Raw genomic sequence first — 27,986 nt, 5'->3', positions numbered from 1 at the left:
GCCGTGTCACATCGGAACAGTTACAGTGTGACACCGGCATGTACATGTGAATCTTGAGCATGATCGTAAGTGTGTTTTGATTTTATATTAATTCTATAATCAGCCTCGTGGAATATATTAGGAACTCTTTAACTATTGAAATGTTAACGTAAGACCTCGTGGAAATTAAGATTATACCTCTGTGATAATCATATGTTCACGTGTCTCATGTTTGTATACGTAATGTAATGTATTTTTCAATGTATTCAGTAAGTCAAATTATGATGTACATAGTTATATTATTTACATACCTTGCAAGGTGGTTATTACAACGTATATAATATTGAATAATTTATTAATAATATTTAATAATTATGTATTATTATACAAAGTAAGAGCTATTATTGCATCATGTGATGCCTCCTTGAGCAATAGTTATTGTTTGTAAAGTAAAGTTCCTGACAAAAATCCTCCAGGTAGTTATTTTGCCTCCCAGCATGCTCTATGTTTAGTGTGTGTGTGTGTGTGTGTGTGTGTGTGTGTGTGTGTGTGTGTGTGTGTGTGTGTGTGTGTGTGTGTGTGTGTGTGTGTGTGTGTGTGTGTGTGTGTGTGTTGATACACAGGCTAGACCATGAAGCGACTGTACATCGGCGGCCTCGGCCACACAGTGTCTGAGAAGGACCTCAAGGACAGATTTGGAAAATTTGGGGATGTGTCAGATGTGGAAATCATCACGAGGAAAGATGAGCAGGGTATGAGTTCTGACAAACCCGTTCAATGGGTTCCCGTTCAGTATTATTCGGGTTTTGTGCAATCCCTGTGTGATCTGTTTTGCAGGATCTCCTCTAAAGACATTCGGCTACATCAACATAAACATCACAGATGCCGAATACAAAAGATGTACATGCTTTTATTTAACATTCAGTTTTACTTAAAGACCGTTTCTGTGACCGCAGTAATTCAGCCTGTGCATTGGGTTCTACAGGTATAGGCGTCTTAAATAAATCCACATGGAAAGGTGGAACCCTGCTCATCCAGCTGGCAAAGGAAAGTTTTCTACATAGGTAAGTGTGTGTGTGTGTGTGTGTGTGTGTGTGTGTGTGTGTGTGTGTGTGTGTGTGTGTGTGTGTGTGTGTGTGTGTGTGTGTGTGTGTGTGTGTGTGTGTGTGTGTGTGTGTGTGTGTGTGTGTGTGTGTGTGTGTGTGTGTGTGTGTGTGTGTGCGTGCGTGCGTGTGTGTGTGTGTGGGTGAGAGAGAGAAAATAATTGCTATATTCACTGCCCGGCCCCTACAAAAAAGTTGCTGTTTGGAATTAAATAGGCAAATACTTGATTTCTGCTTGAACATTTTTAATCCATTCGTGTGTCCACAGCGAATTGGACGCAAAAAATTTTTTTTTTATTTGACCTTTATTTAACCAGAAAGATCTCACTGAGATTAAAAATCTCTTTCACAGGAGTGTCTTGGCCAAGAATGGGCAGCAGTTACAAACACAAACTTACAAGAAAAAATAAAAAAACATTTGCACATCATTGAGTCTTCTTCAAGTGACCGAATAATAGATTTAAAATGTTCCATAGACACCAGAGTTTGTAATTTCAATTTAATTTGGAGTAGATTCCAGTCAAACGGTGCTGCAAACGCAAAAGCCCTTTTTCCTAGTTCAGTTCTAGCAAACGGAACAGAAAGAGTATAACACTTTAGAGACCGATGGGAATAATTCCCAACACTTTTTCTGTTGAATAAGACAACCTAAATATGAAGGCAACAGCCCCAGAATGTTTTTATAAATAATTAATACCAGTGCATTTTTCTTCTAAAGGATAGACAAGGCCAAGCTACTGTTATACAAGTGCAATGATGAGTTAAAGGTTTACAATCTGATATGAATCTTAGAGCATTATGATAAATTGCATCCAAGTTAAGAGAGAAGATGAGAAGAAGTAAATTGATAAACCATATCACTGTAATCAAGGACAGGCAGAAACTAACCTCTTCCTTACATTAAATGAAAAACAAAACTTGTTTCTATAATAAAACCCAAGCTTTATCTTTAATTTTTGCTTTAACTTAGTTATGTGAGAGCCAAAAGATAATGCATCATCAACAATGATGCCAAGATATTTATACTCTTTCACTAACTCAATCACATTACCTTGTTAAGTCTGGAGATAGTTTACTAGCCTTCTCGAGCTTAAAATAACATGAACTTGGTTTTATCAGCATTTAAAACAAGTTTTAGTGTATGAAGCCGATACTGGATCACATCAAAAGCCATTTGAAGCTGTTTAGAGGGTGCACCACAATACATGAGTGTCATCTGCATAAAAGGGAAAATTTACTTCCTCAATATCACAATCAAGACTATTTTTGTAGATAGTAAATAAAAGAGGCCCTAACACAGATCCTTGGGGAACACCTTTAACAACCTCCTGAATGTTTTCCTTCAGCCTGAACACATCGAGTTCTTCCGCTTAAATAATTTTTATAAATCGAACATTTTAAGCGAAATAGACGCTCCAGGAGAAATATGTCATAAAACACCTCTGCCTTTTTTCATTAAAACAAATATATGAAACATTAATAGCCACCCAAATGTGGTTCAAGCAAAACATACCTGGATCATCTTCACTGCATGTGTATTTATACCAAACGAAATATAAAACACAATTCTGCCTCTTTTCGTTTGCATTTTTTTACGCATTAATATGTGGTAATATTAATATTACGCAGGCAATAAGTGTGTATAGATGATTATCACTTTAATAAAAGTAAATATGACATAAAACACAACCCAGCCTCTTTTTGTTAAATGTCAGTTTGTGTATGATCAATAATAGCCTTTAGATTAGATTAGATTAGATTAGATTAGATTCAACTTTATACTTTATAAAAGTATAAGAAGCTGTACAATAAATAAAGCTAACAAACAAAGTCAGCACTCACTCCATCAATTAGGGTTAGAAGAACAAAGACTCACACACACATAAATATATATAAACATATTTTCTTTTATGTTTTTTTTTGTCAGGCTTGCTGAAGAACGACAGCAATTGGTTGAAAATACCAAGACCCCGAAGATCATCCCTCAGGAGAGATTAGTGGACTCTCTTAAAGCAGCCGGTGTTGAAAATTTCCACATGAAAGCTGCCGTTCCAGGAACAGAAATCCCCGGCCATAAGGTCTGTGTCCGTACTTTACTTTAGCTGGGAACTCAAGTCAAGTGGTAAAAATGTCCCGATGCTGATTTAACGTTGGTTTTGTGTTTCTCTGCTCTTCCAGGATTGGGTTGTGAGTAAATTTGGGAGGGTCCTTCCTGTCCTGAATCTCAAATCTAAAGGAAAGAACAAAATATCCTTTGTGTTGCTCTTCTAGATGTTTTTAAGGAAGATTTATCCATTTCTTGCGTGTGTTTCTTGGAGGAAAAACTCATTTAGAAGTCCAGAATTTATAACCAGCAGATGCGTTTCACAAACTACATGTTTACATTGCAAAGGGATTATTTTTAATGTCATCTTCACTTTTTCTTGTAAGCTCACATTGGTTTATTTAGTGCAGTGTCATCTTTTTTTCAAAGTTGTAGATCTGGGATTATAATAAAGAACATAATGTCATGGTTTCAGAATATTAAACCCTTGTGTATTGTTCAAATTTAAAGCCTTTCGTTATGTTCGGGATGAAAACATCCACTAAATTAAACTGCTGTAAAAAAAATTGTTTTGCACAAATCTATTAATCAACCTCAGTCCTGATCACAACTATTACATGTTTAAAAAAATCCAGGATCTTTAATTGCCAAGTTCATAAATGATGTCACTGATTTGGGGGAAAAACACACAAAATGACTTATTTTCAATATTAAAAGTGATTGTGGATTTATCACAGTCTTGGGCATGTGAAAGATTACTAACAACATTGGCTTTGATGCATTGTTAGTTTTTGTGCAGCATTAGATTTTAATTTTTTCTCGCTCCTTTTTATCCTGTTATGCTCCATATAAAGCCAGAAACTAAGCGTTTGTTTGCACAGGCTCTAAAGGGTTAATGGTGCCACCTGGTGATCAACAGTAAACATTACACATTTGACCTCCAACAATCAAGAATGCATGATTATATGGTGTCATTGCTTTGCAAACAAGAAATGTGGTTATAATGGAAGTCAATGGGGCAAAAACAGCCACGAGCAGTAAATGAGCGAGAAAACATTCAAATCTGATCAAAAACTAACAATGCATCAAAGCCAATGTTGTTACTAATCTTCCACATGTCCAAGACTGCGATAAATCCAGTCCACAATCACTTTTTTTATATTGAAACTAACTCATTTTGTATTTTTTTTCCCAAATCAGTGACATCATTTATGGACTTGGCAATTAAAGAGTAAAATTCTGTTTTTTTTAAACATTTAGTAGTTTTGATCAGGACTGAGGTTGATTCATAGATTTATAAAAAAAAAATGGAATAAAATATTTATCTTATACATTTTTACAGCAGTTTAATGTAGTGGAAGTTTTCATCCCGATTATGACGAAAGGCTCGTGAATTTGAACACTGCACAAGAGTTGAACCCTTATGTGCTCTTGGGGACGTTTTCGTCTGCTAGGGGCTGTTTTTTAGTCTTATTTTGGCCACAAATTTCTCTGTTTCAGCAAATGGAATGATTTTCGTTGACAAATCTTTTGACCCATATTTTGTGAAAATGCTTCGAAAATGTTAAAAATCTCAACGATACACTGTGGGCAAATTCACGAGCCTTTCATTATGTTCAGTATGAAAACATCCACTAAATTAAACTGCTGTAAAAATGGATCAGATTAATATTTTTTTGCATAAATCTATGAATCAACCTCAGTCCTGATCAAAACTACTAAATGTTTAAAAAAATCCAGGATTTTTACTCTTTAATTGCCAGTTATTTTCAAAAAATGATTCAAAACACACAAAATTACTTATTTTCAATATAAAGAGTGATTGTGGACTGGATTTATCACAGTCTTGAGCATGTGGAAGATTAGTAACAACATTGGCTTTGATGCATTGTTAGTTTTTGATCAGATTTGAATGTTTTCTCGCTCATTTACTGCTCGTGGCTGTTTTTGCCCCATTGACATTCATTATAATTACATTTCTTGTTTGCAAAGCAATGACACCATATAATCATGCATTCTTGGTTGTTGGTGGTTTTCCCTGTTGGGAAGAGGTCAAATGTGTAATATTTACTGTTGATCAGCAGGTGGCACCATTAACCCTTTAGAGCCTGTGCAAAAAAGAGCTTAGTTTCTGGCTTTATATGGAGTATAAGAGCATATAAATGAGCGAGAAAACAATAAAATCTGATGCTGCACAAAAACTAACAATGCATCAAAGCCAATGTTGTTGCTAATCTTCCACATGCTCAAGACTGTGATAAATCCAGTCCACACTCACTTTTTATATTGAAAATGGGTCATTTTGTGTTTTTCCCCAAATCAGTTTTTGAAAATAATTGGCAATTAAAACATTCAGTAGTTTTGATCAGGACTGAGATTGTTTAATAGATTTATGCAAAAAAAAATATTTATCTGATACATTTTTACAGCAGTTTAATTTAGTGACTGTTTTCATCCTGACATAATGAAAGCTCGTGAATTTGCCCACAGTGTATTGTGTTTTTGAAAATTTTCAAAGCATTTTTCCAAAATATGATTTGTCACCAAAAATCATTCCATTTGCTGAAACACAGAGAAAGTTGTGGCCAAATTAAAACTCAACAGCACCCCATAGTGGATGAAAACGTCCCCAACATCACATAAGGTTTAAATGATCTTCCCTTAACTCTTGAGTACATCTTCAAGTATGATCCATCCAAACACTGCCACAACATCAAGAGACTGGAGACTGCGGACAACGTCATGTCAGTGTCCACGTTGACATGGGAGATTGAAGGTGGAGATGATGAAATTAGCAAGAAAAGGAGAGGAGAGTTTCCAAAGCAGAAACCGTGTCCCAAAAGATCTAAAGTAGACTTGAGTTCATTTCTTAGCAGTTTGGCTCAGAGCAATAGAAGTCATGCGACTGCCATTGGAAACAAGGACCAAATGGGGATCCAACCAAACGGACTCTCCGCTACAAATACGGGAAAACAAAGACCTGTTGTTAAAAACCCAGTTTGTGTTTTGAACAGCGATGCTGACTCTGACGACGAAATCAGGATGTTAGTTGCTCAAGAAGGTTCGAGGAACCCGAAACAAACCTCTGCAGAGGATGACCACCTGGAGGTGGTGGGAGATGATTTTGTCGTTAAATCGAATGCTTTCTGGAGCGGAGCGGAACAAGATGGCGTAAAATCCCTACTAACGTCTCCAAAAGAGGACGAGGATTACGATTCTGCGGACACTGATGAAATACTCACCCAGAGAAAGACCCAAAAAACACAAGATTCCCCAACAAAATCCAATCAAAACAAATCTGAATCTGACGATGCTAGCGACGAGGCATCTGATGATGATGTTAGCATTGATTCTGATTATGAAGCCATGATGGGGAATTGCTCCCGCTTGGATCTCTCCCTAGCGGATTTGGAGCAGCTAGCTAAAAATGCAGAGGTCATGTCAGATGATGAAAGTGTAGAAGAACCCAAAGAAGAACTCAAGAGTGCGCCGCGCAAAAGTGGCAATAACCCTGAAGATATTCTAGCTTCGCTTTTTGAAGGCTACACCCCTGAGATTGAAAGAAAGAATCAGGTGACCAAAGTATCCCTTCCAGCATTCATTGGAACAAAGGATCTCTTTGGAGGTCCACAGCCCATCCTGAAAAGAGTCGCCCAGAGTATTGACTGTGAATCTCCTAAAAGACTCGAACAAGACCTGAATTCGAAAGAACGAAGCCTCTCAGAAGATGCAAGTCAACAACGGTCTTCTCAACAGAAGCGGCCCAATTTAAAGGTACAATCAACCTCAAAGAAACTTGAGAACAGATCATCAGAAGATGATTCTTCTAGCGAAGAAGTTGAAAGCACTTCTAAAACATCCTCAGTGACTCAATCTGTAAGAACCGTCCCTGAAACCGAACTGAAGAGGGTTAGCTCTAACTCAAACACCCCAATCAAACCCAAGCAGACGAAGACCTCCACGTCCTCCAGTAGTGAGTCTTCTAGTGAGGAATCCGAGACTAGTGATGATGATGATGATGAGGAGAAGTCCAGACCTCAGCCAAAGGTTTCCAAACCTGCCGAATCAAAGAAGGTTCAGGAGAAGGTTGAGTCCCATCCAGCAGTTCTTCACTCATCCGTCATAGACGCTCAGAAACAACAGAAGGACAACCAGAAGCGTCTTGCGGCGCTGGAGCAACGGCAGAAAGAGTCTGAACAGCAGAAGAAACTCATTCAGGGGGCTCTTTCTAGCGTGGTGAGTGTATGCATACAGCGTGTGCTCCACATTATAAATCCTCTGAGTATGCTTCACTTAAATGGTTAGTTCACCCAAAAATGAAAATTCTGTCATTAATTACTTACCCTCATGTCATTCGACACCCGTCAGACCTCCGTTCATCTTCGGAACAGAAATGAAGATATTTTAGTTGAAATCTGATGCCTCTGAAAAGCCTCCGTTGGCTCAACTTTACACTCTCAAGACCCTTAAAAGACACTAAAGACTAAAGTTACAAAGTCCATCTCACTACAGTGGTTCTAAAATAACTATGAATCGGCGACAATAGTTTTTGTGCGCTAAAAAACCCTAAATAACGACTTACATAGTGATGACGATTTCAAAACAAAGCATCATGAAGCTTCGAAGCGTTATAAATCACTGAGCCGAATGATGATTCGGATCGCGTGTCAAACTGCTGAAATTTGGCGATTCAAACCGCTGAATCGACTCAGTGATTCATAACGCTTCGAAGCTTCATGATGCCGTGTTTTGAAATCGTTATCACTATGTAAGTCGTTATTTAGGGTTTTTTTGCGCACAAAAACTATTGTCGCCGATTCATAAAGTTATTGTAGAGCCGCTGTAGTGAGAACGACGTCTTTAGTGTCTTTTAAGGGTCTTGAGAGTGTAGAGTACCATTGAGCCAATGGAGGACTTTCAGAGGCATCAGATTTCAACTAAAATATCTTAATTTCTGTTCCGAAGATGAACGGAGGTCTGACGGGTGTCGAACGACATGAGGGTAAGTAATTAATGACAGAATTTTCATTTTTGGGTGAACTAACCCTTTAAATGAACCTAGGGGTAATTAACACATGGTTATCAAGTAGATCGTTCTCTTGGATGCGTTTTCATGAAAATCGAATGTAAAGAGTTTTATCTCTAAAAGCAGATTAGCTTATAACGCTAGTCTATGGGGCATAGAATAAGTAAAATTAAACCGCTAGTTAATACCACTAACAAGGCTCAAAATAGCCTCACTCTAACACATAATGAGGGTCCCTACATGCAAACCGAAGCATTGAGAACTTTGTAAGTGTACAAACAGTTTAATAAGAAGATACTTCATAAAGACAGAACATTACGCGGTTACAGACAGGAGCCATCTTGGAAAACAGTCTCAACGAGTCGAGCCACGAACGCTGTGCTAAGTGATGAACTGTGACTTGGAATCTCATATGGTCCGTTGTTTCCGGAAGAAAGCACTGAACGCAACAGAGAAAATAAATCAATAAAAATAATAATATAAAAAAACTGAACGCAACAGAGACTAGTGCTTCCAAAGGATACACACTAAAGAGATGGCGGATTATTCAACCGCATCTCGATTCGTCAAGACTGTTTTCCAAGATGGCTGCTGTCTGTATACGCGTAGTTCTGTCTTTATAAAGTATCTTCTTATTAAACTGTACACTTACACAGTTCTCAATGCTTCGGTTTGCATGTAGGGACCCTCATTATGCTACCGTGTTAGTGTGAGGCTATTTTGAGCCTTGTTAGTGGTATTAACTAGCAATTTAATTTCACTTATTCTATGCCCCATAGACTAGCGTTATGAGCTAATATGTTTTTAGAGATAAAACTCTTTACATTTGATTTTCATGAAAACACATCCCAGAGAACGATCTACTCGATAAGCACGTGTTAATTACCCCTAGGTTCATTTTTCACCGGAGTTGCCCTTTAAGGAACGGGCTGAATTGTAAGTAGGGATTCACTGTTTATCAGTATCATATTGGTTATTGGTCTATTTTAGATTTTACATTTCTTTTAATTGAGCAGATAGCCGCATGGGCAGCGCTCCGACATGTAGCGTGATTGTGCGTCAGGAGACCGGATGTCGAGTCTCGGCTCATGGACCTTTCCAAATCCCCACACACACACACACACACACACACACACACACCCCTCTCCAACTTCACTTCCTGTTTACACGGCTCTATCGCAATAAAGGCAAAAAGGCCAGAATTACATCTTTAACCCCTTAACTGTCACCCGTCTTTTTGAGAATAGACATGAAAATGCACTATCCAAACTTAAATGGCTGTAATTCAAGAATGCTTTGGAATATAAGTTTGGCAGTGGAATATAGACTTTTAAGAGTTTACACTCTAGATTATTGCTGAAGTGAAAGCAATTCAAAATTCAAAAAGTTATGGTTTGTTTTAATTTACTGTATATTAAAAATTTACTAAATATTTTATATAAAATTTATATTTTACAAAAAATGTTTACTCTAAAATTACTATCAAATCAAAGCCATATGTCTAACCAAGTTGTGTTCCAAATTATAAGTTGGTATCATAAAAATTGAAGATCCCATGAGATTTTGTTTAGGCGCTGTACCTAATTCACATTCCATTTTATTGATGCATTTTCCTGTAACAAATTACAATTTTTTTTCTCCAAATATCACTTCCATCACAAAACGGTCACCAAATATGGAACCTTGAGACTCAGACCTTTCCGACGATGTGTGTTTTGTGAAGATTAGAAAAGATTTTGATTTATAAAGTAGTTCAAATAAATGTTGTGATATGAAACATGACAACGCCCACTAGGGGAGGAGCTCGCTAGAAGAATTTAGAGTACCGTTTCCATGGTAACGCAATGTCCGATTTTAAAACTGGTTTGACAGGATGAATTTTGAGTTTGTACACTTTCAAATGATACCTAATTTATGATAATTACTAAAACATATGATAAGACAAAAAGTGATCAAAAAAAGCGCGCCAAGCGTCCTGCCAGTGGGGTTAAAAAATTATAATAATTAAAGCTGCATGAAGCGATGAAAGTGCCCTCGCACCCATGCCACCGTGTCTTTAGGAAAACCGATCACGATGGGCGATATGTATTTAAGGAGGACTACATCATTGCCAGCGGGTGGATTGGACATTGTATGCATGAGTTACAACTTTTTAACAGTTGTTTGGTTATTGTTTCTTTATTATTATTATTATTCTGTATTATTCATGCTCATTTCCCCAATTTTTTGCACTTTAGATTAAATTTAGCACCATCTAATACTCAAAAAGTGTCTAATCATTACAAAATGTATGATTTAATTTTTCATGTTGTACATTATAATGTTGTGAATTTTAAAATGATTCATTTTAGACTTTAATTCGTAATTTATTCAGACAAAATCGGGTGGAATTTTAATATTGGCCAATCCCTATTTTACATCATCATTTCATGAATTAATTATACAGAAGAAAAAAGAGAATTCCTGCGTATTAATATTATTTAATATTCCAGTATTAAAACTTAAAAAATAATCACATGACCTCAGCTTACAAACATTGTTTGACTAAAAACTTGTGTGACTGAAACATAATACATTTATTAATACATTATTTATTTATTTATTTATTTTTGTGCTTGATTTCATTTATTTTTATCTGGCCTGAATTTTGATATCATTGCATCCCTAATTTATAAGAGTCATGATTCTTTAAAGCTTGAGTGTTAGTGTTTCGACTCTTCAGTGTCACTTACTCTGATCTTTTTCAGGACACTGTGAAAGCGAACAAAAGCAAACACATTGTGTTCGGTTCTGATGAAGAAGAGGATGAACCAGAAGAGCCAACAAGCCAGAAAAAAAGACCTTTGGAGGACAATTCCGAGTCCGATGATCAACAAACGTCCACATCAAAAGAAAAGGCAAATATGGACCCAGACTGAAGTTAGAATAGTGAACTCTTTGAGCTGATCTTCATGCTCTGTGTGTTTATTTCATCATAATTCTACAGGAGAAGAAAAAGCCAGGTGGCCACAAGCTGTTCGACAGTGAAGATGAGGACGAGGGCGCTGAGGACGATCGCTTCCAGATTAAACCTCAGTTCCAGGGCAAAGCTGGACAGAAGGTTAGCATTGAGTCTCTTTCAGGATGAGGAGATGGAGATCGCTTCAATGCTCATTCTTCTCTTCATTTGTTTTCAGCTCATGAAGCTGCAGGCCAGATTCGGAACTGATTCCAGATTCCAGATCGATTCCAGGTTTCTGGAAAGCGACAATGAGGCTGAAGATCAAGGTCATTTATGAGTTAAATCATACTAGCAATGTGGTAAACCATTGTACATCATGCTAGAATCATGGTAAATCATACTGGAACGTGGTAAATCATGGTAAATCATACTTGAACTTAGTATATCATGGCAAACTATGGTCAATCATGGTAAACTATGGTAAATCATACTGGAATCATGGTAAACTGGTAAATCATGGCTAAACTATGGTAAATCATGCTAGATTTATGGAAAATCATTCTGGAACGTGGTAGATCATGGCTAAACTGGTAAATCATGCTAGATTTATGGTAAATCATACTGGAAAGTGGTAGATTATGGCTAAACTGGTAAATCATGCTAGATTTATGGTAAATCATACTGGAACGTGGTAGATTATGGCTAAACTATGGCAAATCATGCTAGAATCATCGTAAATCATACTGGAACGTGGTAAACTATGGTAAATCATGCTAGATTTATGGTAAATAATGCTAGAATCATTGTAAATGATACTGGAACGTGGTAAATCCTGGTAAACTATGGTAAATCATGCTAGATTTATGGGAAATCATACTGGAGTCATGGTAAATCATACTGGAACGTGGTAGATCATGGTAAACTATGGTAAGTCATGTTAGATATATGTTAAATTGTGGTAAATCATGCTAGTACGTTGTAAACTATGGTAAATCATGGCTAAACTATGGTAAATCATACTGGAATGTGGTAAATCATGGCTAAACTATGGTAAATCATGCTAGAATCATGGTAAATCATACTGGAATGTTGTAAATCATGGCTAAACTATGGTAAATCATGCTAGAATCATGGTAAATCATACTGGAATGTTATAAATCATGGCTAAACTATGGTAAATCATACTGGAATGTGGTAAATCATGGCTGAACTATGGTAAATCATGCTAAAATCATGGTAAATCATACTGGAACGTTGTAAATCATGGCTAAACTATGGTAAATCATGCTAGAATCATGGTAAATCATACTGGAACATTGTAAATCATGGCTAAACTATGGTAAATCATGCTAGAATCATGGTAAATCATACTGGAACGTTGTAAATCATGGCTAAACTATGGTAAATCATGCTAGAATCATGGTAAATCATACTGGAATGTGGTAAATCATGGCTAAACTATGGTAAATCATGCTAGAATCATGGTAAATCATACTGGAACGTTGTAAATCATGGCTAAACTATGGTAAATCATGCTAGAATCATGGTAAATCATACTGGAACGTTGTAAATCATGGCTAAACTATGGTAAATCATGCTAGATTTACGGTAAATCATACTGGAACGTGGTAAATCATGGCTAAACTATGGTAAATCATGCTAGATTTACGGTAAATCATACTGGAACGTTGTAAATCATGGCTAAACTATGGTAAATCATGCTAGAATCATGGTAAATCATACTGGAACGTTGTAAATCATGGCTAAACTATGGTAAATCATGCTAGAATCATGGTAAATCATACTAGAACGTTGTAAATCATGGCTAAACTATGGTAAATCATGCTAGAATCATGGTAAATCATACTGGAACGTTGTAAATCATGGCTAAACTATGGTAAATCATGCTAGATTTACGGTAAATCATACTGGAACGTGGTAAATCATGGCTAAACTATGGTAAATCATGCTAGAATCATGGTAAATCATACTGGAACGTTGTAGATTATGGCTAAACTATGGTAAATCATGCTAAAATCATGGTAAATCATACTGGAATGTGGTAAATCATGGCTAAACTATGGTAAATCATGCTAGAATCATGGTAAATCATACTGGAACGTTGTAGATTATGGCTAAACTATGGTAAATCATGCTAGAATCATGGTAAATCATACTGGAATGTGGTAAATCATGGCTAAACTATGGTAAATCATGCTAGAATCATGGTAAATCATACTGGAACGTGGTAAATCATGGCTAAACTATGGTAAATCATGCTAGAATCATGGTAAATCATACTGGAACGTGGTAAATCATGGTAAACTATGGTAAATCATACTGGAATCATGGTAAACTGGTAAATCATGGCTAAACTATGGTAAATCATGCTAGATTTATGGAAAATCATTCTGGAACGTGGTAGATCATGGCTAAACTGGTAAATCATGCTAGAATCATGGTAAATCATACTGGAATGTGGTAAATCATGGCTAAACTATGGTAAATCATGCTAGAATCATGGTAAATCATACTGGAACGTGGTAAATCATGGTAAACTATGGTAAATCATACTGGAAAGTGGTAGATTATGGCTAAACTGGTAAATCATGCTAGATTTATGGTAAATCATACTGGAACGTGGTAGATTATGGCTAAACTATGGCAAATCATGCTAGAATCATCGTAAATCATACTGGAACGTGGTAAACTATGGTAAATCATGCTAGATTTATGGTAAATAATGCTAGAATCATTGTAAATGATACTGGAACGTGGTAAATCCTGGTAAACTATGGTAAATCATGCTAGATTTATGGGAAATCATACTGGAGTCATGGTAAATCATACTGGAACGTGGTAGATCATGGTAAACTATGGTAAGTCATGTTAGATATATGTTAAATTGTGGTAAATCATGCTAGTACGTTGTAAACTATGGTAAATCATGGCTAAACTATGGTAAATCATACTGGAATGTGGTAAATCATGGCTAAACTATGGTAAATCATGCTAGAATCATGGTAAATCATACTGGAATGTTGTAAATCATGGCTAAACTATGGTAAATCATGCTAGAATCATGGTAAATCATACTGGAATGTTATAAATCATGGCTAAACTATGGTAAATCATACTGGAATGTGGTAAATCATGGCTGAACTATGGTAAATCATGCTAAAATCATGGTAAATCATACTGGAACGTTGTAAATCATGGCTAAACTATGGTAAATCATGCTAGAATCATGGTAAATCATACTGGAACATTGTAAATCATGGCTAAACTATGGTAAATCATGCTAGAATCATGGTAAATCATACTGGAACGTTGTAAATCATGGCTAAACTATGGTAAATCATGCTAGAATCATGGTAAATCATACTGGAATGTGGTAAATCATGGCTAAACTATGGTAAATCATGCTAGAATCATGGTAAATCATACTGGAACGTTGTAAATCATGGCTAAACTATGGTAAATCATGCTAGAATCATGGTAAATCATACTGGAACGTTGTAAATCATGGCTAAACTATGGTAAATCATGCTAGATTTACGGTAAATCATACTGGAACGTGGTAAATCATGGCTAAACTATGGTAAATCATGCTAGATTTACGGTAAATCATACTGGAACGTTGTAAATCATGGCTAAACTATGGTAAATCATGCTAGAATCATGGTAAATCATACTGGAACGTTGTAAATCATGGCTAAACTATGGTAAATCATGCTAGAATCATGGTAAATCATACTAGAACGTTGTAAATCATGGCTAAACTATGGTAAATCATGCTAGAATCATGGTAAATCATACTGGAACGTTGTAAATCATGGCTAAACTATGGTAAATCATGCTAGATTTACGGTAAATCATACTGGAACGTGGTAAATCATGGCTAAACTATGGTAAATCATGCTAGAATCATGGTAAATCATACTGGAACGTTGTAGATTATGGCTAAACTATGGTAAATCATGCTAGAATCATGGTAAATCATACTGGAACGTTGTAAATCATGGCTAAACTATGGTAAATCATGCTAGATTTACGGTAAATCATACTGGAACGTGGTAAATCATGGCTAAACTATGGTAAATCATGCTAGAATCATGGTAAATCATACTGGAACGTTGTAGATTATGGCTAAACTATGGTAAATCATGCTAAAATCATGGTAAATCATACTGGAATGTGGTAAATCATGGCTAAACTATGGTAAATCATGCTAGAATCATGGTAAATCATACTGGAACGTTGTAGATTATGGCTAAACTATGGTAAATCATGCTAGAATCATGGTAAATCATACTGGAATGTGGTAAATCATGGCTAAACTATGGTAAATCATGCTAGAATCATGGTAAATCATACTGGAACGTTGTAAATCATGGCTAAACTATGGTAAATCATGCTAGATTTACGGTAAATCATACTGGAACGTGGTAAATCATGGCTAAACTATGGTAAATCATGCTAGAATCATGGTAAATCATACTGGAATGTGGTAAATCATGGCTAAACTATGGTAAATCATGCTAGAATCATAGTAAATCATGCTAGAATCATGGTAAATCATACTGGAACGTGGTAAATCATGGCTAAACTATGGTCCATCATGCTAGAATCATGGTAAATCATACTGGAATGTGGTAAATCATGCTAGAATCATGGTAAATCATGCTAGAATCATGGTAAATCATACTGGAACGTGGTAAATCATGGCTAAACTATGGTAAATCATGCTAGAATCATGGTAAATCATACTGGAACATTGTAAATAATGGCTAAACTATGGTAAATCATGCTAGAATCATGGTAAATAATACTGGAATCATGGTAAACTATGGTAAATTATACTATAATCACGGTAAACTATTGTAAATCATATATGATAAATTATGCTAGTACATAGTAAATCATGCTCGAATCATGGTAAACTATGGTAAATCATCCTAGAATGTGGTATATCATGGTAAACTATGCTAGAACGTAGTAAATCATGGTAAACTATGTTAAAGGATGCTAGAATCACGGTAAACTATGGTAAATCATCTTAGAACATGGTAAATCGTTATAAACCATGCTACACAAACGTGCTTACATTTGATCATTGATTTAAAATGGAGATCAGACCATAGGAGGCACTATAACTGTTCAACCTTTAATAAACACACAGTTGCAGTGGTGAAATGCCTGCATGAGCTGTAAATGGTCTTTTCCCTCTATATTTAAGAGATTGCGTGATGGCTAAATAAAAAATCATAACGTTTTATGCTTGCAGGTCTTGAACCCCATAAATGCCGCTCGCAGCTATATTGCTTTATCTGAGTCTGTTCTTGGACCTAAAGGTGTTTGATGGGAGAATTATTCAACCGTTTTGATCTTTTACACTTCAGATGCCGCGGCTCCAGAAACGGATGCAGAGCAGCAGCTTCTCCAGGAGAAGAAGAGAAGTCTAGACATCCTCCAGAGCATTCTAAAAACCAGCATACAACCGCAAAACACCAGAAAGAGCAAGACCTTCAAGTACGGCTAGTTCAGATGTAGTTTCCGTTGTTTCGTCTCGTTCTCTTCATGTGTTCAAGCGCTCCTTGTTTGTCTTTGCAGGGATGTTTCGAGTCTGCATTACGACCCCACCCAAGAGGAGCACGCCGCTTTTGAGTCCAAGATGGAGCAGCCCAAGACAGAAAGGTATTATCAGGGTTCCCACCAGGGTACCCGCGGGGTCTTAAAAGCATTGAAAAAGTCTTAAATTTGATAATCTAAAATTAAGGCCTTAATAGCCTTGAATTTGGTATACAAAGTCTTGGATTTCGTTACAAAGGTCTTATTTTTTTTTAACTCTTCCTAGGATTAAGTTCATACCGTAACAAAATGAACTGTTACTAGTGTGGGATAATTAAAAATTAATGCAGCGTAATGTTGAGTGCACATCGTGCTCAACGTCATAGCAGTAAGCGCGAAAGCTCGTGCACCCGTTACTATGGTTACTTTTTGTTAATTATTTTTTGTTGTTGCGGGTGAGAATGCCGCAGCCCGTTCGCGCTGTGAGCCTCGCGCTGCTCGTGCTTCACCTCACGGGGTTTAAAGCGGCTCCCGGTGAACCGGACCCGTGCCCGTCAGTGTGCTCGTGTGTGGGACCCGTGGCCGACTCAATAAGATGACGAAAAGTAAGCAGTTGGACCTTCATATTCGCTACTGGGTGGAAGACCACGTCCAGTCACGATACTTCGGCTCGCAGTTCATGGGGCATGCAACGGCGGTGAACTTCCTCAAACATTTCAAAGTAAGTTTTTATTATGAATTTTAAAAATGTTGAGTTTTTTTAATTTATAAATAATATATGATATAGTAAAGTAACATAACACGAGCAAGTGAGCTGTTCTATAATATCACGATTGCAAATGTTACATTGAATGTATAGTTTAATAAACAAGTAGCCTAGCTAATATGTAGTCACTTACAATTTAGACGCAATATCGTTTTGTTCTATTTCAACGACGAAAATAGTTAACGTTACAAAAGAAAAGCAACACTAAAGTGCTGTGTTTTGTTATTGAATGATTCAGCATTTTGAACAAATCGTTTTAATGAATGACTCAATGATTCATTTATTAAGACGGTCACTTGCTGCCACCTATTGGTTTATTGTTTAAAGGCATCATTGTTTTTTTTATCATTTGTTTAAACATCAATCTCATAAAATTATTTATTACAGTTGCAATTTTGCAGTGTAAATGACTTAATTTGATTGATAACGGCAGCCTTATTAAAACTGAATTTGATCAAATGTAAGAATTTGACAGGAAAGAGAGGCCATATATATATAGTAAGGTTTAAAAACTGTCCTTATAAAAGTAAATAACGCCCTGGTGTAAAAATGACAATTAAGTCAATTAATTTAAGTATGTAAAGTCTGAAGAATATTGCTTCAAAATAAATTTGATTTATTTATGACAGACATTATTTAAAAAGTAGAAACATATTATGTCATTAAAAATGTATTGTAACATTATTATAAAAACTTCCTTATGTGTGATTAAATGGAAGTAGCTTACAAATAAATATTTTTTAACCTTTAATATTAGAATGATGTACCATCTGGGGTTCCTTATGGTTTACTTTACAGTGAGAGATTTTTTTCTTGTTATGTACTGTACTTGATAGGCCCCAACTTAATTAATATGATATCAAAAAATTTTAATTATTGGTTTTATTGTTTATTTTTTTACTTGAAGGAAATGTCTTGAAGCACAATGTTTTCTTGTCAGAAAGCACCAGAATGCTTCATTTACATGTTTAAATCATAAAAATTGTCTCATGGGGGATAATTCCCCTGACCCCCCTACAACAAATTACTTTGTAAACATGTCACCATTTTCACCAGTTGTGAGTTTGCATGTCTGAACCTGTATCTCACCACTCAGACAGAACCCTTTAACCTTGAGGCCCCAACCTCCATCACACTAGCTATTATGTAGGCTATATAATGTCTTTGTTTAAAATGTGCTTTTCATGTCTTTTAGGAGTGTGTATGTGACCTTGACTTGAGGAAGATGGTCTGTATCTATGGATGGACCCAATGTTAATTGGCGTTTTTTTGAGATGTTGCAGCAGGAGCATGCAGAGCATTTTGGGGGTGCTCAGCTGGCAGTGGTGGGGAGTTGTGGCCTGCATACTCTCCATAATGCTGTCAAATGTAGATTCACCGACTGGCATATGGAGAAGTTCCTAAGAGCTCTGCATACAATTTTTCACAATGTGCCAGCAAGAAGGGAGGATTTCTGTAATCTCACAAAGTCCAAAATCTTCGCTTTGCCTTTTTGTGGTCATCGCCCTTGTCATCTGGCCAGACATGATGAAGTATGTTGAGGCTGTTAGCACCAAAAAGCTTCCTAACCCTGGGACGTCCTCCTAGTCAAAGTCAAACGCGTTGAGAAGAAGCTACAAGCAGAAGTTGACAGAACTTGAGAGCCTGGGCGAAAAAATTGCAACCAAGGCAGCAGAGCTGCGAAGGCTGTAGTGTTCAACACCAAGATCAAATCTATTTGTTTATTACAAATCAAATGTGTTACGCTGTTGCGTATGTATTAAATATAACTGATAATTTAAATAAAATGTTGTATTTAATTCAAGTAGCCTACTTGTACATAATTATTTTCTAGGGTTCAAAATTTATACAGATTTGACATTTTCCCCTCATACTTCTGTCAGAATGGGTACGAAGTTGGCATTGAATTTCATTTAAAATGGCATTAAAAAGTCCTTAAAAAGCCTTGAATTTCATTTGGAGGATCCTGGGGGTACCCTGTCCCACTCGTCCTGGAAAACACATGAAGAATTAGAGAAAATGTCAAATGTCCTGGAAAATCTTGTTGTTGTCTGGGAAAATTCTTTTTAAAAAAGTTATTTCTTTAGCCGAGTATAAAGAGTTTATCGCTGGCCCAAACAGTTAGCGCTAGTTGCAGAAAGCACATGTTCAGGAACGCTGAGTTTGATGCGTGCGAGTAGTATTTTTGAATAATGATGTTTAGTCTTGTGTTAGCTAATGCTAATGCTATAACTGCTCAAATGTATGCAGTGAATGTTAACTCGTAAGCTGCTCCCTAATCACATCATTTTGATATAAAGTCACATTTGTGTGTTATAAAGTCAGAATTGCGTGAAATAAACTCGCAAGTCTTTTCTTCACAGTTGACTTTTTTGCGCAGTTGCGAGTTTATATCTTGCACTTCTGACTTCTTTTCTCAGAATTTTGAGATCTAAACTGCAATTGCAAGTTATAAAGTCCAATTCTGAGGAAAAAAGAATTGCGACAATTTTCGCGTTTATATCACAAATATGTAAACTCGCAATTGCGAGAAAGTCAGGATAGCGAGATAAAAAGTCACAATTACCTTTTCTTTCTATTCTGTGGTGTAAACAAGCTTCCATAGTCATAATGTATGATTAAGAGCTCATATTGAAAAATGCTGGATTGTTCAGTAATGACAATAAACTGGACGGCTTTTAAGGTCTGAACCGAAGTTCATGTTGTGATTACATTTTAGACATTTGGTTAGTTTTGGTTTGGTTTCTCTTTGCCATTATGCGAGTGCACTAAAGAGCTTTACATGACACACTTGTGTCCACTCGTCTTCATCATGTGGGCGGCATCTGGACTGTGATTGGTTTGTAAACGGATGTGCGTCTTTGACAAGAGTGAATGAACGGACGCATATCACCTCCACTATTGAACACTGGCATTGCTGGACTATTTTCTTTTCATTACGTTTAAAAGTGGACATTTCAAGCTTTATATTCACATATTCCTCAAGTGTGTGAGACGAGCTGAGTTTGGGTTTATTTGAGACGCTCCAGTTCATGTGCAAAGCCTGTGATCGCTCCTGTGATTATTGTCTGCTATAGACTATTTGCTTCTTATTTATTAAATCCAGGCCATTAAGATACAATTTATAAAAAATGTCACTTTAAAGAAAGGCTTTCTAAGCAAAATCATGCAAAATTTAGTTCAAAATCATCTCTGACCTTCTGTCTTCTAACATATTGCGCATCTTTTCACTTTTCATAATCAATGTAGTCTAGATGAAATTTAAAAATAACATTATACTATTTAAACATAACCAGGAACTTCCTGTAAATGGTCTGAAAGTCTGAACCATACAGAAAATGCTTTCACACTAGAAACGAACCGAACCTTTGTTCAGTTTGATCCGGACCGAGACTGACTCTTTTTGTCGGACCAAATGTCGTCTGTTTGATCTGGACTGTGGTCAGGGGAGGTTTCACATCTGTAATTTTGATTCGAACCAAACTGAAAAGTCTGAAAATCCGGACCAAACAAGGTAGGTGTGAAAACGCCCTTAGAAAGCAATATTTGGCATGATCCTTGTCTTTTATTCCCGCCGTAGTAAAATTGAAAATGTCCTGGAAAAGAGTGGGAACCCTGATTATATCAGAACTCATTTAATGTTTGTGTTTTTGGTGTTGTGCAGCAAAGCGGCAAGACGAAAGAAACGCGAAGAGGCTGAAAAACTCCCTGAAGTGTCCAAGGACATTTACTTTGAGGTGTCAGCGGATTTGAAGGAGGTCTTCGGGACGGCCAGAGAAAGCGAGGTCGAGAAGGAGACGGTTTCATGGGACAAAGAGGCAGAGACTGAAGAGATCCCCATACCCATGGACCTTTCCTTCACTGCGAATGCGGACGCCCAGGAAGACGCCGCGGCTGGCTTCATGTTCTCCTTCTTTGGGGAGGGCGTTGCTATGGAGACGACCCCTCAGACAGGTCATTCACATCAGACTCACTCCACAGGGGTCACTGTGCTTCCCCATTGGCTGGTCAATCATTGTGTTTATTTATGCAGCTTCTTTTCATTTGATTGAGTTCTGAAAACATCTGTATTGTTTTGGCCAATCAGACGAGTACAAAATCGAGACGTTAAAAGGAGCGAAGTTCTCTTGGCAAGTGGACCCTCGTTTCCAGGACAGCAGTTCAGACGAGGAGGGCGTGGCCGAGCTCGAGGAGGACCAATCCGCTTCCTTCAAAGTCACAGAGTAATTATATTAGGATTTACATTTATTTATTATTATTTTAAAAATGTGTGCCTTGTAGCGCTAGGGATTTATCACTTAGAGGGATAGTTCACCCAAAAATGAACATTAGCCCATGATTTCCTCTCCCTCAGCCAGGGCCGGATTAACCATTAGGGCAACTGGTCTCTTGCCCAGGGCCACAGGACATCTAAGGGCCCTGGGCAGTGCACTGTCAAATATTATGTTAGATCACGTTATAAACGCAATCCTCACTTTCCTAATTATATGCAGATTTTTGCAACCCGTTCGATCAAAATATTATGATAAATCACGTCAAAATCAGTGTCTGTAGATTCTTGCGCTGCTACGCAGTGAGCGAGGACGAGCTGTCAGGTCGAATCACGTGACTTGACGCTCTGAAACCAGTGTTGCCAGATTGGCCAGTTTTGAATTTGATTGTGTGGTTAAAAACGGTTTTGGGCGGGTGGACAAAATTTGGGCTGGTTTGGGGTCAGTTTGGTGGTTTTCAAACATCTACATTTTATAGTCTAATTGGTTAATAACAAACTCAAGTGTGCAGCACTTCAGCATAGAAGCGTTCAGCGTAGAGTCAGCTGGCGTTGGTGTTGACGTCGCCGACGAGCACGCACCTTCAGCCAATCAGCGATCAGCAGGGAGTCGCGACAGGTTTTCAGCGCAAAACTGTAGCTGGATATCAAATGATCGCTATGCCAAAGTGGCATTAATGTACAGTAAGTTATATACAGTAATGAGTGGGAGAGGGATCCAACTCTCAAAACGTGGATTACACCTGTGACTCAAAGACTCTTTATTAATATAACTAACTCCAAGAGCACGGTTGAATGATTGAATTGAAATCTAATATATGACTCCTGAGCATCATGGTGTGCACACTGGCCTGATCAGGACATCTGCACCTTTTAAAGCGTCTAAACTGCGCTGTACTCGTCCCAATAGCTCCTGAAAGAGGTTTGAATCAACGATTAATCCATTTTGACTGTGTTAAGTTCTGCGTTGTGTTCTATAAATATGTACTTAACGAAAGACAACGTTACTGTAGTTATATCTGAAGTTAAAGCACAACACAAAGATAAACGCATTTTTGCTGTTAATGTTTTGTTGTAGGACTATTGTGCAGTATCAGTGAATGACACATTTTGGCTGTGGTATGTGCATAATGCCAGCTAATTCCGATTATATTGGTTACTTTTTGCTCTTAAATTAGTTTATTCTCACTGTTGACATTTGAAAATGATGCATGTGTTTTTCCATGGGTTAAAATCATCTGTTAATTTCGTGATTTTCGTGGTTTCCACTTGGACATTTTAGTCATGCATGACTGTTTTTAAATGCCCTGTTTTGATCCATTTTCCTGGGAAATGTTTTTTATTTTTATTTTATTTTAACATAATTGTTTTGTTTAAGGGAGATAAAATGGTGCTAATCAGCCTTGATTGATATGGCAATAAAATTATATCACATTATTTTGGCAGTTTAAATTTTGGGCGTTTTTTTCTTGAATTGGGTGGGTTTTAGTGAGCTTTTGGTCTTGAAATCGTCGACCCAATCAGTCAACACTGTCTGAAATTTAAATAGGAGCGCTAAAAGAAAATTTAAAAGAGAAAAGGAATTGAAATTAGTCGACATTATGAAACATATTCCAAAAATAGCCACAATTTCACATTGTAGCATTTTAAGTTAAGGCTTCCTTAGCGGTCTGCTTTATTTCACTGTTGCAGTCAAAATATAATTGATTGGCTATATTGAAACATTTAATAATTACTCTGCAGCCACCAAGTTCTGTGAAAGATTAATTGTAAAAAGTTATGTTAAACATTAGTGCATCATTAGTGTTCTGTCTCTTGAATGCACTTTATGCTGAGGCTATTACATACGTCTCCACTGAGCATTGCAGAAGCCTGATTTGTTAGTATAGAAGTATAGGCTATATGCTCTTGGTGATGGCGACTTTGCGATTGTTGCTTTAGGGCAGGGTTAGGGGCAGGGTTAGGGGCAGGGTTAGGGGCAGGGTTAGGGGCAGGGTTAGGGGCAGGGGCAGGTTTAGGGGCAGGGGCAGGTTTAGGGGCAGGGTTAGGGGCAGGGGCAGGTTTAGGGGCAGGGTTAGGGGCAGGGTTAGGGGCAGGGCAGGGGTAGGGGCAGGAGTAGGGGCAGGAGCAGGGCCAGGGGCAGGAGCAGGAGCAGGAGCAGGAGCAGGGGCAGGAGCAGGAGCAGGGGCAGGGGCAGGAGCAGGGGCAGGGGCAGGAGCAGGAGCAGGAGCAGGGGCAGGGGCAGGGGCAGGAGCAGGGGCAGGAGCAGGAGCAGGGGCAGGAGTAGGAGCAGGGGCAGGAGCAGGGGCAGGGGCAGGAGCAGGGGCAGGGGCAGGGGCAGGAGCAGGGGCAGGAGCAGGGGCAGGAGCAGGGGCAGGAGCAGGGGCAGGGGCAGGAGCAGGGGCAGGAGTAGGGGCAGGGGCAGGAGCAGGGGCAGGGGCAGGAGTAGGGGCAGGAGCAGGGGCAGGAGCAGGGGCAGGGGCAGGAGCAGGGGCAGGAGCAGGGGCAGGGGCAGGAGCAGGGGCAGGAGTAGGGGCAGGGGCAGGAGTAGGAGCAGGGGCAGGGGCAGGAGCAGGGGCAGGAGCAGGGGCAGGAGCAGGAGCAGGGGCAGGGGCAGGAGCAGGGGCAGGGGCAGGAGTAGGGGCAGGAGTAGGGGCAGGAGTAGGGGCAGGGGTAGGGGCAGGGGGGCCCTTGAGTCTTGTTGCCCAGGGCACAGGAAATCGTTAATCCGGCCCTGGCCTCAGCTCATCCTAGGTGTGTGTGACATTCTTCTCTCAGAGGAACATAATCTGAGTTATATTAATAATGTCCTGACTCTTCCAAGCTTTATAATGACAGTGGCTTTTAGGTCTTTTATGATGGATAGATGCACTTTTATGATGGACAGATGCACTTTTATGATGGATGGATACACTTTTATGATGGATAGATGCACTTTTATGATGGATAGATGCACTTTTATGATGGACAGATGCACTTTTATGATGGACAGATGCACTTTTATGATGGATAGATGCACTTTTATGATGGATGGATGCACTTTTATGATGGATGGATACACTTTTATGATGGATGGATGCACTTTTATGATGGATAGATGCACTTTTATGATGGACAGATGCACTTTTATGATGGACAGATGCACTTTTATGATGGATAGATGCACTTTTATGATGGATGGATGCACTTTTATAATGGATAGATGCACTTTTATGATGGACAGATGCACTTTTATGATGGATAGATGCACTTTTATGATGGACAGATGCACTTTTATGATGGATAGATGCACTTTTATGATGGATGGATGCACTTTTATGATGGATAGATGCACTTTTATGATGGACAGATGCACTTTTATGATGGACAGATGCACTTTTATGATGGATAGATGCACTTTTATGATGGATGGATGCACTTTTATAATGGATAGATGCACTTTTATGATGGATAGATGCACTTTTATGATGGATAGATGCACTTTTATGATGGATAGATGCACTTTTATGATGGATGGACTTTTGAGAGTAAATCATGGTGTAATTTTCATTTTTGGGTGAACTAACCCTTTAAATGATTGCATAATGCTTTCATGTTTAATGGGTTATATCAGTTTATCTAGTGGTTAAAATATATTCACAAGCTGTTTAATTCATAAAATGTAACTACGATGTGAAATAAATATTAAACATCCAGTGAACCACAAATATATAACAAGAAAATAAGTTTTTCATATTTCTAGATCAAAATATTTTCTATATTTTGTGTTGAAATTTGTGTTGAAATTTAATGTGTTGAAATTTCATTTTTTATTTTGTGCAGGGAACCAACAGCATCAAAAAAGAGTTTTTTCTTTTTCTATCAAGGTGACGAACGGCTAAAAGGTGAGATTTATTTATTTTCTTTATTAAAGGCTTCACTTATCATCGGGACAACTCAATATGATCATTACACAAACCATAACCGCATATTTGATCGGTCTGTGTGTGTGTGTGGTTAAATTACAATTGACTTGTGTTGTTTTTTTTAATCTGTGTATCTTTAAACCGATCTGTGTGATTTTCTTCATCAGAGGGGCCGGGGATGTTCTGTCGAAGCGGGAAACTAGGAGAGCAGAGGGAAGCCTGGGAAGAGAAGAGGACGTCACTCAGAGATGTACTTCATTTCATCATCATTTATATGGGAAACATGATTATAAATGATTATTCTCACTTTAACACAGGGGTGTCCCAAATGCGGCCCGCGGGTGATTTTCAAACGGCCGCGGTGTGTCTGTTTAAATATATTATATGTGGCCTCGCATAAATTACAAATCCTGCAGTTTCCCGATGTCAACACAAGGGGGCGGCTCTAGACTTTAGGGAAACATTAACACACCAAAAGCAGAACGAAACAGAGAAACTCGCAAACTCTGAACAAATGTGTTTACTGGCTGAGTGTCTCGATCACATGACCACTCAACAGCCAATGAGAAGCGCTCGAGTTCGTCTGCGGTACGAGCGGCACATCTCAGTGATTTAATTCAGTTTAAATCCAGATAAACTGCACTGACTTAATCAACAACACTAACGTGCATATTAGCTGAGCCGCTTCAGTTAAAATACTTTACAAACAACACTTCACCAACATTATCATGGGTTTACTGTGGTGACACTAACCGTAACCATGGTAACACTAACCGTAACCGTGGTAACACTAACCGTAACCGTGGTAACACTAACCGTAACCGTGGTAACACTAACCGTAACCGTGGTAACACTAACCGTAACCGTGGTAACACTAACCGTAACCGGGGTAACACTAACTGTAACCGGGGTAACACTAACCGTAACCGGGGTAACACTAACCGTAACCCCGGTAATTTGTCAGAAATGTAGGTTAATATCTAATTTTATTTAATTTTTAAAGTACACATGTATTAAATGAGTAATAAAGGCCAAATTACAGAATATTTTTGTCATAAACTTGCAGTTTTGTGCGTTTGTATTGATATGTTTATAAATATCATAAAGACATTCTAGATATAGAAATAATATTTTTTACTTTTTGCCTCGTGTGCACTGCTAAACATGCTCTTATTTAGTGTTTTAGTCGTTTCTAGTCTAAATATCTAAAAACTCTTAAATCAAGATGCTTTTACTAGATCAGTGAAATGACTGAAGATATTTTGTCTTGTTTTCTGGAAAATAAAATGAAAATTAGTTTTTGCTTAAAACAAACAAAATGATCTGCCAATGGGGTCAGAACAATAATCTTGCTTCGGTCCCAAACAGAAATAATTTTTCTGACCCCATTGGCAGATCATTTAGCTTGTTTTAATCAAAAACTAATTTTCATTTTATTTTCCAGAAAACAAGACAAAATATCTTCAGTCATTTCACTGATCTAGTAAAAGCATCTTGATTTAAGAGTTTCTAGATATTTAGACTAGAAACGACGAAAACACTAAATAATGCATGTTTTGTAGTGTGGCTTTACCTGTGCTGATCTCAATAGAGCACTTGTTAAATTTAAATAAGAATAAAGTTCTAACTCACTAATAATATAAAAATTTCACTCATTAAAACTTTCTGGTTGATGAAAGTTTTCCAGATATTGTTAAATATCTATAAATGCACATCTGTGTCTCATCACAAGCTACTGTCAGCTCAAGCTTTCGTCAAATCTGTCATGTTTACAATAAACAAACATGTTTTATAGAAATATAATAGATATAATAGAGAAGGAACCACAACATCCAATCTGACCCCTTTAGATAAATCTGGACAGCCCTAAATGTGTCCTTGTTCCTCAAAGTAATAATTAACAAACTATATTATCTGTGGACTCCTAGTTTAGCATATTTTACATTTCTTTCAAATGTCCAATGAAATGTGTTTTAATTTCCAACAGGAGTGTCGTAAGAAGCACCGAGACGCCAAACGCCGCCAGAGGCCGTCCCTGAAGACCAGTTAAAGACAACAGATGGAAAACATGTTCTGTGTAATCGCTGTAATTTATTCATAACAGAATCCAATGCATATTCCCTTTGTGTGAGTGAATAAATGTAGGTTTGTGCCACTAGAGGGCGGTGTGAGGATTGTCATGATCTCCCAGAAGACCTTGTGTTTGTTTTCATTCCTCACTCACTCTCTCCAAACCGCAGAATCTCTCTCTCTCTCTCTCTCTCTCTCTCTCTCTCAAGATTCAAGATTCAAGATTCAAATAGCTTTATTGGCATGGTGAAAGAAATCTTTACATTGCCAAAGCATTCATAACACTATACGATTAAAATGAATAAATAATA

At 37.7% G+C, this 27,986-nt stretch overlaps 2 protein-coding genes across 3 annotated transcripts in view; both read left to right on the top strand.

Annotated features, from left to right (window-relative positions):
• The window catches only part of LOC307120889 (uncharacterized protein), a 678,898-nt gene that overhangs the window by 354,577 nt on the left and 296,335 nt on the right, over nt 1–27,986 (top strand). The window lies entirely within an intron of this gene.
• nol8 (nucleolar protein 8) lies at nt 4–27,969 on the top strand. Of its 2 annotated transcripts, XM_079808059.1 has the most exons (17): nt 4–65; nt 603–731; nt 817–879; nt 965–1,043; nt 3,010–3,160; nt 3,261–3,329; nt 5,803–7,362; nt 10,900–11,049; nt 11,139–11,252; nt 11,329–11,419; nt 16,496–16,625; nt 16,707–16,790; nt 21,095–21,384; nt 21,518–21,653; nt 25,523–25,584; nt 25,773–25,855; nt 27,593–27,969. In XM_079808059.1, exons 2-17 carry the CDS (start codon nt 611–613, stop codon nt 27,653–27,655), a joined length of 3,246 nt encoding a protein of 1,081 aa, XP_079664185.1. In that variant the 5' UTR covers nt 4–65; nt 603–610; the 3' UTR covers nt 27,656–27,969. The 2 variants fall into 2 exon arrangements, 1 of the variants encoding a protein (XP_079664185.1); XR_013815875.1 differs by lacking the exons at nt 21,095–21,384; nt 21,518–21,653; nt 25,523–25,584; nt 25,773–25,855; nt 27,593–27,969 and adding an exon at nt 18,626–19,236 and having other exon boundaries at nt 9–65; nt 16,707–17,385.

This window comes from Gobio gobio (genome assembly GCF_949357685.1).
Source record: "Gobio gobio genome assembly, chromosome: 24".
NCBI lineage: Eukaryota > Metazoa > Chordata > Actinopteri > Cypriniformes > Gobionidae > Gobio > Gobio gobio.
This window is presented reverse-complemented; position numbering and strand designations above follow the sequence as displayed.